General features: G+C 37.1%; 1 protein-coding gene across 1 annotated transcript; it reads right to left on the bottom strand.

The window, feature by feature from the left end:
- Positions 1-2,360: 2,360 nt before the first annotated feature.
- Positions 2,361-12,150, bottom strand: SYT4 (synaptotagmin IV). The gene is made up of 4 exons (XM_005865759.2): positions 11,807-12,150; positions 8,071-8,885; positions 6,263-6,383; positions 2,361-5,116 (listed from the first exon to the last, which is right to left on the bottom strand). Exons 1-4 carry the CDS (start codon positions 11,838-11,840, stop codon positions 4,809-4,811), a joined length of 1,278 nt encoding a protein of 425 aa, XP_005865821.1. The 5' UTR covers positions 11,841-12,150; the 3' UTR covers positions 2,361-4,808.
- Positions 12,151-12,352: the final 202 nt, after the last annotated feature.

Here is a 12,352-nt window from a genome sequence, read left to right as displayed (position 1 = left end):
GGACCAGAAGCATTTGAGGGAGACTACTGATTATGACTGTGAGCGTGACATCACTTGTCACCCCTAACTGAATGGCCGGAAAAATTCGTAATAGCTTCTTAGAGATGAGACAACATAGGTTGAGCAAAATGAGTTTTTACATAGCTAGTGAGTGAAAGCTGATTCTTCCTTTCCTGTTTTTTTCCCCCTACATTATTTTCTGGAACTCTTATTTTCTCCCTTGCCTTTACAAAGGAACAAATACCCTTACGTTGCTCTGCCTGTGGCCAGAGGATCTGACTTCAGCCTCAATAATGCATGCATTTCCAAGCCTCTGACTCTACATCAAACTAAACCACCCACCAAGACAAGTTCTTTTTCTGCGATAATAGGGAGAGGCAATGAATAAGTTATTTGGGTAGTCTGTATGTGAAGTACTAGAAAACTAGAACAGTAGCTCGTGAGGTGGTGTATAATGTCAGCAGGTTCTACTGGTGAAGCTGTTATTTACCAGGCAGGTCACCAAAGTCCTGGTATCTATTGAATGAGGATGCTAGATTCATTAGATCTCTATGATATCTGCAAATCCTAACAATTCTGTCCCTCATATTCTTTTTTTTTTAAATCCTCACCTGAGGATATTTTTCCATTGATTTTCAGAGAAAATGGAAGGTAAGGGGGTGGGGGAGAGAAACATTGATATGAGAGAAATACATCAATTGTTTGTCTCCCCAGCATGCCCCGAATCAGGACAAGGTTCTAGCCTGCAATTGAGGTGTATGCCCTTGACTGGGAATTGAACCTGCGACCCTTCAGTTCACAGGCCAAGCTCTAACCACTGAGCCCCGGCTAGGGCTGTTCCTCATATACTGATTAAACCTTGAGATTTTGTAAGACAGCCTTGTATGTTTGTTGCTATTCTTGGGAATTTCAGGGCTGTGGGATGCTGCAGTGGAACGTAGCCATCTTTCTCAAGAGAGGGGAGCTCTCTGCATTTAGCCACCTTTAAGCTCACGGACCTAAACCCCCTCTGTTGACTTGTAAGCTTATATGGAACACCTTATGTTATGGGTAACATTTTCATCTCTTGGAAGTTATTTCAAATCACAACAACTCCCCCCAGAAAGCAGCCTCCTGTTCCCTGGATTGGATTCCACTGTGTTTCCACTTTGCTTCTAGCACACCGACAACAGACTTAGCCTTTTCACCTTCACTGCAAAGAGGGAGTTGTCAATTTAAAGTAGATGACACAAAGGTCAGGCATTTTTCTGATGGTATTTTATGCTTAATAGTCAGAAAAGAAGGTCCTGCATTCAGTTTTCTTGAAATTAATTTTCTCTCTTGGTTGAGCTCCTGTACATTTAGAAATCGGATAAAAGTGAACAGTAAAAAGTCTAAATTTTTTCAGCTACTTATATCCCTTTCCCAAACTTCCTAATGGTAACGGATTAGGCTCGATCCCCAGTGTGGGGTTGGCAGGAGGCAGCCAATCAATGATTCTCTCTTATCATTGATATTTCTATTTTTCTCTCCCTCTCCCTTCTTCACTAAAATAAAAACAAGAGAGAGAGAGAGAGAGAGAGAGAGAGAGAGAGAGAGAGAGAGAGAAAACCTATTTCATCCTACAATTAATTTGACAAAATTTGGGATGTCTATGACTATTGACATATGGCTTCTCATATATAATGAAGTATATCAGAATGACCAAAAAATCCTATATAGCTTTGGAGTTATGTTTTTCTATTCCTGAACAATAGTGGTTTTCATGTTTACATTTGCTTCCAATCTGACACTTAAAATGGATCAGACTTAAACTAATTATTAACTAAATTTACTATATGCAACCTAGCTATTAGGGAAATGTAAAGGTCAATAAAAACACATATTTCTTTTTTATTGAGGTCTTACTTATAATAAAAGAATAAAAACAAATATATCCACAAATGATCATTTGGAAATGATGCTGTGAGGGAGTACTATTCAGCTGTAAAAAGGATGAGGACTATCTCTTTCTAAGTGCAGGTAGGGAAAGATGTCCAATACATTTTATATGGACATCTAATAAACAAGGACATCATCTAATAATCAGGGGCATCATCTAATAAACAGGAAACTGTGAATATATGTACATATGCACGAGAGTCCATTGCCTAAGCTCCTTGAGTCTCAGGTTTTGCTTCTGCGTAACAGCAATAATGATAATTGCCCCAGATGATTGTTATGAGGATTAAGGAAAATAAAATTAGATACATGAAAGATCTTGGTGCTGAATCACTAATGTTCCCTAATCTCTGCTAGGAGATCTATTAGGGAAACTTGAGAACTTAGAAAGAAATGAGAGAAGCCTTATTATAGACATCAGCAGAAAGTTTGAGTGAAAATGGGTTGGGCAAAAGCAGCAATTTATTCATGTTTTACAAACATAGTCTTACAAACATCATACATTGCTGGCACGAAAGAACAGACACCATCTCATACACCATGCTTCCTTCCAAATCACTTCTATTGAGTTACATCAGAACAAGTCAGTTACTGAGTTACACAGTTCTTCAAACGTGAACACCTCCCTATTAGGGTGGTGAGATTGGCTAATCAGACAAACAATTAATTTACATGTTTAATACAGTACAGGATTTGTAACAGAAGTCAAGATATTCACATTAATATTGTAATACATTATAAAACAGGACAACTTTCAGAAGATGATGGGATCATGTATGCCCCTGCCTGTTTCAATTGCTTTTTTGTTTTTCTTCTGTCTTTACTTAAAAGCAGTTGCAAATTATTTTACTCAACTTTTCACACTCAAAAACACTTTAAGTTTTAATAACTAAAAACTATTTACAAATTATTCATTGCAGTTTAAAAAAGTATTTGTTGTTGGTTTTGTTGTTTTACTTTAAAATAAAAATAACACCCTCCTTCAACAATCATACTTTATGTGGTACCGCCACTAACTTCTGGTGGCTGTGAAGGATCTTAGGGTTGACTCCTGGCAACTTTCCAAAGCTCTAAAATATATTATATTCCATGGCCCGTGTGCCAAATCTACATATGTTAAAAGGCCATTGACTTCCCCAAACCACACACTGACTACAATTCATTTCATGTTGCTTTCAGGGAAATGTTAAGTGGACCAAGATGTTGTGAGGTGACTTTGTGGAGAAATGGAGACAATGATGGGGGGATGGTCTTTTCAATCCCAAAGTCATCTTAAAGCGCAAAAAAGAGGTCAGTTTCCATTTTTGTACATGTAAAACGTTTTCTTTACATTAGGCATAGTCATAAAAAGCATGTAGAAGTTGTTTTGAAAATGCATTATCATAGAATTTACAAACACGGAGATATCAAACACATTCTCAAAAACTGCTAAAGCACTGACACAAAACCTGACTCAAAATGTAAAATTCTCAGTAGACTTTATTTTCTAACTTGCATATTTAATAATTCAACCTTACCCGAGTGAGTTTCGCCCATACTTCTCTAAAAACTCATGTATAGTGACACTACCTCAAGTTCATTCTTTCCAAATAGTCAGAGGGCCGTGCTGTACTCTTGGTTTTTAATGAATTTCAGGGCCCTGGCACTGGAAAACGGTATAAGACACAATTCTGACTATAAACTGTTCCACAGAAAACAGCTCAAGGCAAATTAGCCTAGAAAAGATAGTGAAACATACTTTATTGTGCTAATTTGACAGCCTAAATATATTTTGTGTGAACATATGTAAATTATATTAGGCTTGCTGCATACTGCTTTTTAATCATATCAGTTTGTTAGTTTAAGTAATGCTTTCTGTCTGGCAATGGTTATAACTTCAGTCTTTTGTTTGCTTGTTTGTTTGTTTTCAAATAGTAGCTTAGTCCTTTTTGCAGAACAACTCAATGAAGACTTGGTTAGCCATGTCCTCTCTGTGTTCAAGGGCACACCTCGAATGTACACTGGCATACTATACATAGTTTCTATAAGAAAACTGCATTTCTAACTGGATTCTACCTGAAGTTCTTTTCTTTACCCATTAGCTAATTCAACAACTTCACAAGGTAAACAGGGCTTTCTTAGACCACACCGACACTTGTGACAGGCAGTGAATAATTCAAGGCCATGATGGTCCTTATGTGAGATTATATTTTACAACATTTAACTCACATATAACCTTAGGGAGAGAGAAAAATCATATTTCAGCCACAGTGTTCTCAACTCAGCCCTTTGATAAAATGATTACTCAGTTTGCTCACTGTCCTTTTGAAACAAACCTAAGTTACTCCTCTTAGGATAAAATCGCATCAAATAATTACAAAACAAAGAGCAATGACTATATACTTTTATATGCAGGACACCATTTGCACATGACACAATTAATAAAAACGAACTAGAGAATACTTCTTTAATATCTTTGGATCTAAAGAAAAATTGGTTTCCCCACCTGAAAAAAAAGTATGAATTTTCATAAGTGAAGACACATTTTTCATTTCTAAATCTTAATCCCATTGACTCCCAGTGACATGCTATCATGACCTCCTAGAGCCCACCATAACCTGGGACTGTACTGCCGTATTCGTCAAATGCTTGACTACTCTTATTTATATCCCTGGTGACCTGCAGAGGGGATTAAACAAGCTTATGAAAATTTATCCAATGTCTCTAGGAAAAGGGAAATTTATCATGATAATTTACAGTTATTTCCTGGTTTGCTAATTCAATCCGTTTCTAACAACAACAACAAAAAAGGGAGCTTGCTGTCACAAGCTTGCAATTATATATCAGAAAGAAAGAAAATCATCCCTTGCCTAGTAAAAATCGTTAAGTCCCAACGCACGGCCAGGATGCTAACCATCACAGAGCATGTGCCACTTGGCGATCTGTCTCCTTGGATAGTCACAGATCTCCTTCCAGTGCTCTCCACCGGTTCCTTCCGCGGCCGCTTCCAGGACCAGCCTCCCGATCACCTCGTTGCGGGACCCCCTTTCGGAATCCAAAACCAGAAATTCAACACTGATCTCTTCAAGACCCTCACAAGGAATATCAAAGACAAACAGTTCGTTGAACACAGCATTGGGGGTGCACTTCTTCACATGAGTCTTCTTTTTGGAGATTCTCTTTTTGGCATGGTACAGGTTCACTTTGACGTAGGGGTCTGCAATGGGAAACAAGAGACATTACAGGGACAGGATCAATCTGGGGAACTGGCCTCAACACAGCCGTGCCCTCAGAGATGACTGCATGCCAACAAAGTGTGATTACAGCGAAAATGAGGCAGAACAGGGCAAAGAGATGCCTCAATCTGGCTTTGAACATAACTAAGAATGTGCAACGTTTAGAGAAAGCATTTCTAAACCAGAGGATGAGGAGGAACTGTAATGTCAGGATGAAGAGATAACATAAAGGGGAAGAAAAGAGAATGTTCTGATGACACATTCTGAATAGTAATAGCTCATTACAGAGAATGGGATAGAAAGGAAAAAAAAAACATAAATGAACATCTAACCTTACTGAGTTGTATGACTTTGGATAAGTCTCTCTACTTTATTGAGCTTTGGGTTGCTTTGTTGGACAGGCACTTAGAATTCACGGTGACAATGCCTTTTTAGGCTTCAATTTTTTATTCTTAATCATGGACATGGACAATAGTGTGGTGATTGCTGGGGTGGAGGGTGGTGGAAGTGGAAGAGGGCATAGAGGGATAAATGGCAATGGGAAAATAAATAAATAAATAAATAAATAAATGAAACAAATGAAAGGGTTAGGGTTTGAACTCAGATCATTTTAACCCATAGGTCATATGTTTTTTCTCATCATGCCATATAACAAGGTTGTTTTCTTAAATTAGTCACAAAATGAAAAAGCTAATTCTTAAAGTAGATATATAAGAAATTAAAAGAAAACATAATAAAATAATAGAAGTGTAATGGTAGGCAGGCTCATTTAAGATACTAAAATTAAGAACTTTTCTCCCAAATCTTTATTTTACATCCATCACTGTATTTTTGACCATGGCCTCTCATCTCTGCATTTATCACTGTTTTCTGCTTAACCCCATACAGACACCTACCTACACTATACAATCTTTGGCTTAGATCTTAAGACTATGTAGTTTTCTTCTTCTTGCTAATGGCATTGGCTCACATTATTATTCTATAAAATGATAAACAGAAAAGCTATCATGTCTTTTTTGATTATAAATAAAAAGGTAAATCAAAATCATGATTATGTTCATTAACTATTTTGCCCAATGTATTACTCACTTATACACTGAGCCTGAGTCTTTCAGAAGAATTCTTACCTGAAAGTCCAGACACATCGGATTTAGGCAAGTGTCGAGCTTTTAGAACAACCACAGTGAGAGTGTTGGTGGTGGACTGATAGCAGAGTGAGATCAGCAACTCACCCCGTCCTGAAGACTTCTAAACAAAGAGAGATGTGGTATAAGCATGTTTATTATTTTTTAGTTTTGAAATGTGTACATTTTACATCAATATAATAGCCTTGTTATTTAAGTGTAACTTTTCTACTTATTTTTATTTTAGTATGCTAAGGAATCCAAGAGTAACAAGCTTTTGTGCCATATCATCATCTCTTGAAAACAACTGCCTGCCATCTTCTGGTCTCTTTAGGTACTACAGGATGTTAAAATGGTCATTGAGTTAGCCACACCCATTATTAAAAATGTTTAAAAGAATATGTAGAGCACAGCTTACACAGAGGTATGTTTTACTTTTGCTTCTTAAATGAAATATATACTTTTTGAAGTTATTAATAATAATGTATTATCTTATCATTTGAACCAATCTGTATAGGGCAAAATGACTCATGTTAAATTTGACTTTAAATTCTTTAGCATTGAGATTATTGGAATTTGAATTCAGCCCAAATGAATATATTCTGACCTCCATCACTCTCTGGGTCCAGAGGGATGATGGAGTTAACATTCTCTGCCACCATCCCCTCCTTATTTAATCTAAGGAGTGAATTAAATATTGGAGAGATTTGACTCAATTTTTAATGCTTTGTGTTTGGACAGTACCACAGGTTCACTCTTTGCATAATACTTAGGTTTGATCTGTACTTTAAAGACATTACATAAGACTACCAAGAACTCAAGAGTCCCAGTTTTAGCTGAAAGTAACAAAATGTAAACTTGGGGCTTGATTATAACTAAGAATGATGGCTGGGCCAGAGCTCCTAAAACTTCAATATATATATTTATCCAAAAGCTGGCATGGGGTAGCTGTGTGAATACACACTTCAAGAAGAATAAGAGGCAGGCACAGATCTACTGTGCCACTAAACAGCTGGTGTCTCAAGCTACTTAATGTTTCTGGACCTTGACTTTCATTAAGTTCAACAAAGAGACAAAGGCAAAGATATGGTCAAAATGAGCTTTAGGGTATTTTTTGAAATTATGCCTTAGAGACACAGGTAATTCTAAAATACCACAATTGGAATGAGTTTTGTATTCTGTATGTAATGTGGAAATAGGATTAAATTTGATTAACTAATGTCTTATTATTTTCTGATAATCCCAGAATCAAAGTAGTACAACTCTGCAGGCAGAGTAGCTCACTTTCTGTCATACAACATAAAGATGAACATTTATAATTCAATATGATGTGATGTCTCCTCCTTGAAAAGCAATCCTATGAAAAGTCAATACAGCTTCCAAATCCTCAGGAGAAATTGATTTAATTTTAAATTTAAATTTCAGATTCAATTATGCTGACCTTGAAACATCTTGGTTACCTTGAGCATGAATAAGAAATATTTTCCTGCATTTTAGTTGAAGTGGCATCTTAGTCAAATTGCTTGTGATAGAAATTATGAAAAATATTTATATAAGTGATATTTAAATATCCATAAAGGATGCCTATGTGTTTTATATCATCAAAATGCCTTAAGCATTTCAGTTATGAGTTAAATTTTCCCTCATATACTCTATTCCCCTGATCTCCATTTGATTATGATTAATAATAATTAAACATGGTAAAGCTGATATGTACAAAATTTTATTATCTTAATAAAAACCCCTAGATATAAAAACACCTACATAAGAGATTGTTTATAAATACTTTAAGAACTAAAAAAATGAATTACCCTAACATTTCTCTTGATAATCTCTCTGTTCATTAATATTTTTCCATCAGACAATTCAATTCCTGCCAGAGGAATAAGGACCTCTCCAATGATATCATCTCTTGAAAACCTGTCAAAACTCAGAATTGTGAAGTGCAAGGCCAACTCTTGGATCTGGGTGTAGGGGATCCCATAGAAGGTGAAGGTCTCATCAAAAGCTGGGTCCAAGGTCTTCCTCAGAACTCTGGTTTTCACTTTATGCTTCTTCTCTGGAAGGATGGTCATTTTGATGTATGGGTCAGAGGTCATCGACTGCTCGTCCATGGCTGGCAAGCCACGTGCTTCCTTGATATTGACCACAAATGTTTTCTTCTCAAAGTTGTACTCTAAGGAGAAGAAGAGGGTTCCCAGCTTCTCTTGTTTCTCTTCTGAGCTAAGGGAAGTGCTGGACTTTAAGCTATCGGGGGAAACCCCCTCTTTTTCCCCTTCTGAAAGGAGCTTTGGGGTCACATTCTCCAAATCAGGAGGGCTGCCACCTTTGAGGTTTGTTTTGGGAAAGTTGCCATTGAGATCTCTCTTTTCCAGGTCAAGATGCAATGAATTCTTTGGCACAGCCAGTTTATTCTTTACTTCGTTTTTGTCGTCAGCTCCAAACTTCTTTTTGCTACTTAGGTTTTCAGGGTAAATATCAACCCCCTTTAGCACATGCACAAACTTATACGGAGGAATCTTGTTAGACTTGGATGATTTTCTCTGACAGCAGATCCATGCAAACAAAGAGACTGTGAAGACCAGGCCAAATGCGCTGAAGATACCCACCACTGTGGGGATTTCATCTGAAAAATCAAATGACCAATAACATACATTAAAGGGGCAGAGCTGGAGATACGAGCCTACATGAAAGCATCCTAGAGCTGGCAATTGCTCTAAGTAGCACAGATTGAATTACTTTCCAACTGTTCTGGGTATGAATGATGAACACATTCCACATCACCTCCAGGAATAAACACATCCTTTGTGTGACACAGAAAAACACACAAACACAGTATGATAGAAACTTCTTCAATTCAGTAGTTTTCATAAATGAAATAAAAAGGTGAGACAGGGCTTGGGACAGATGTTGGGGAATGCCAAATGACCCTGACCTAGCTTGGTTTTTACAGATAAGATGAGTCATACAGCATGATGGGTCGGTACTAATTGTATCAGGTTCTCATTGACATTTTGAGGCTTTCTAGAACCATCAATTCTTACTGACTATGGAACTTGAAATGCACATTCTTCAGATACTGGGAGAATCTGAATTCTTAGTAGTTCTTTAGTTATCCAGGATCCAAACATTTAGAAACTCAGTGATTCAGGTAATTTTAAGAAATGGTGAAACATTACCTGCCATTGTCACAGACTCACTAATAATGTCCATCCAAGTTATGGGACAGTGATAAAACAAATGTACATATATTAGGGGAAAATAATTTAAAAGATGAACAACAGACTATTAATATTACATAACTTATAACACTACAAACTCCTTGTATATCAAACCCAAAGTCCCCAAACACTGAATTATCTGAAGTACAAATTAATCACACCTAAATAAGGTAAAAATCAAATGGTTCCAAATGAAACATATTTCCTTAAAGTATAATGAGAAGAGTGAATATAGATAATTTAGAGTTCAATTTTATCCATAACCGGTTTTTCCTAGCATATTTCCACATGGCAAATGGTAATCAAATTGAAATTGGCATTCTTTCCTTGAATGCAGGCACATTAAATTACACTGACATTAGTAACATTGATTATGCATGAAGCTTATCATGTTCCATACGTAAGCATATTTCTCCCACAAATAATTAGTAACACTAAAAAAGTGATAAATTAGTATTGCTATATCTGGACAAAATGCTCCGATTAGTCAATGTTTAATATAGCAAAAGTGAATATAACTGATGTAATACAATGCACATTTATTTCCACTCCAATCTATTTCTTTTTCTTCCCAAACACTGAGGAATAAAGTTAAAAGTCCCAGTCAGGAAAGGGTTAAGTCTTGTTTAAATAACCCCTGAAAGAATAATCTTTTGTTAGTCCCCTTCCCCATTCCCTCACATCTTCTGCCTATCTACTTTATAATCACAAAACTAAGCTCAAAGAATATACATTAAGCACTAAAACATTAAGAAATGACAAATAAGAACAGAAGTATCTAGGAAGGTAAAAAAAGCAAACAAAACAACAATAAAATATTCTGTAGTTCAATTATATCAAGAAACTAAATTAGAGATGAAAAATAAACCTTTCAATTCCCCAAATAGAAAAAGCAGCAAATGCTACAGTAAAAGAATGAGGCGAGAGATAATCGGCTAAACTTAGTACGTATCAGCTTTTCAGTTCTTCTATTCAAGTCTTTGTGGGGAAAAATATATATATATATATATATATATATCCACTCCTGGACACTCTAATAAGACAAGGCCAGGGAGCAAAAGCAAAGTCATGAACTAAAGCAAGAAGAACAATAAAAGCCATAGAAAATGATTTTTTAATAGACTGATGCCTCAGCATTAGAAAATTTCTCACTTTCAAATCAGAAACTGGGAATAAACATCACAACAATATAAACCCAATCACCCAAAGGTAAGGCTGTGAAAGAAACTCATTTCTGAATTAGTATCAGAAATTCTCTCTATTCAATCCTTATGTCAAATGGCAGAATATTCAGTAGAACATGGGAAGACTCACTTACTCCCTGTGTATTTTCTACTGATAAGGTCTTAAGCTTTTGATTGCAAAAATCTCAGTCATTTCACTCAGTTTAATAACCATTATCATGTATTTTTAGATATCATTCCCTACTCACAAACTTTTATAAAATCTCTTGTGCTTTTAAATACTTGTAAAGTCAGTAAAACTCTGATCTCTTGTCTTTGGAATGTAATGGGACCTAAAGATAGGTTTTATTTATTTATTTTTTTTAATTTAAAGAACCACATCTCATTTTATTTATTAAAAGAGAAGAGAGCAATGGTGCCGAAATTTGGCATAGGAAAAGGAAAATTGAACTGGAAAAATGGAGTACTAATTCTAGTTTCCAGTACCTTTTAGCTAACTGACCTGCAACACACCCCTCATCCCTCTGAGCTGCCATTAGCTCACCTGTGAAAGGAACTGAGCTCAGCTACTTCGTGTCAAATATCCTTTTACCTCTATCTAGCATCATAGGATTCTGTCTCTTTCACTAGCAACATATTTCAAGAATACAAGAAAAACATATCAAGGAAAACATCCTCATGGTGCACTCCGTAATAAAATATACATCCCCAAACCCCCAATATATAAAGTTGTGTTACGTATGCCGAGGTCAAACCCTTATGTAATCACAGGACATTTGGCTTCCCCTAAATTTACCCATAAATAAAAATCACCTATAGAATTCAGGAAACCAACAAGCAAACAGACTCCCTTTCCTTCCCCCTAGCGCGTGCTGCAATTTCCAGAGCTCCTTGGACGTTTCAGGAACTTCCTGGATGTTAAATAGCCCCAGCAGAAGGCAATTTTAAAGAGCAAGATACTGAGGAAAGGAGAAAACAACCGAGATAAGCCAGGATGACCCGTTTATTGTTCTTTTCCTTTCAGATGAACTACCAAGTAAATATATATGCAACATCCCACTGGGGTTGCGGGGAACAAAAAACACAGCCCACCCAGAGTATTCAAAGAACCACCGCAGCTATAAGTTGACTAACTTGCTTACCAAATTCTTCCCTGCTGGTAGCGATCGGAGCCATTTTTTGCTGCGTGCTCTGTCCGAGGTGCTGAACGGGAAACTCTCTAGCTCGGTTCGCTTGCCTGACTTGAGGCGCAGGCTTTCCCGAATGCTGAAAACAACAGAGCGGCGGCGCCGGGGGACCTACCCCTGGAACGGGGAGGAGGCAGAGAGGGAGGTCCACTCGCCCTCGCTCAGTGATTTGCTGCCCCTGTCCCTGTTTAGGTTCTTCTGAGAAGCTGGTCTCTGAGACTCCAGATGTGGCTGAAACACGAATTGACGCAATCCTGACGCTACAGGGTTGAAATCAGCACCTGCCCCCGCCCCCCCTCCTCCTCCCTCCAAGCCTCTCCTCTCTCATTTTTTTTTCTTTCTTCCTCTCTTCTCTCCTGAGCATTCAACACGCACTCATCGATTATTTTAACTGTTGGACGACTGGATATTAGCTTTGCTGTTCTGTGGGTGGTGACTCAGAGGCACATGGAGATGAGCTCTGAAACATCCCTATCAGCTCCTAATATAAAATCTTTGCAT

Source organism: Myotis brandtii, unplaced genomic scaffold, assembly GCF_000412655.1.
Source record: "Myotis brandtii unplaced genomic scaffold, ASM41265v1 scaffold212, whole genome shotgun sequence".
NCBI classification, from domain to species: Eukaryota; Metazoa; Chordata; class Mammalia; order Chiroptera; family Vespertilionidae; genus Myotis; species Myotis brandtii.
The sequence above is the reverse complement of the archived record's forward strand: the minus strand, read 5'-3'. Positions and strand labels throughout refer to the sequence as shown.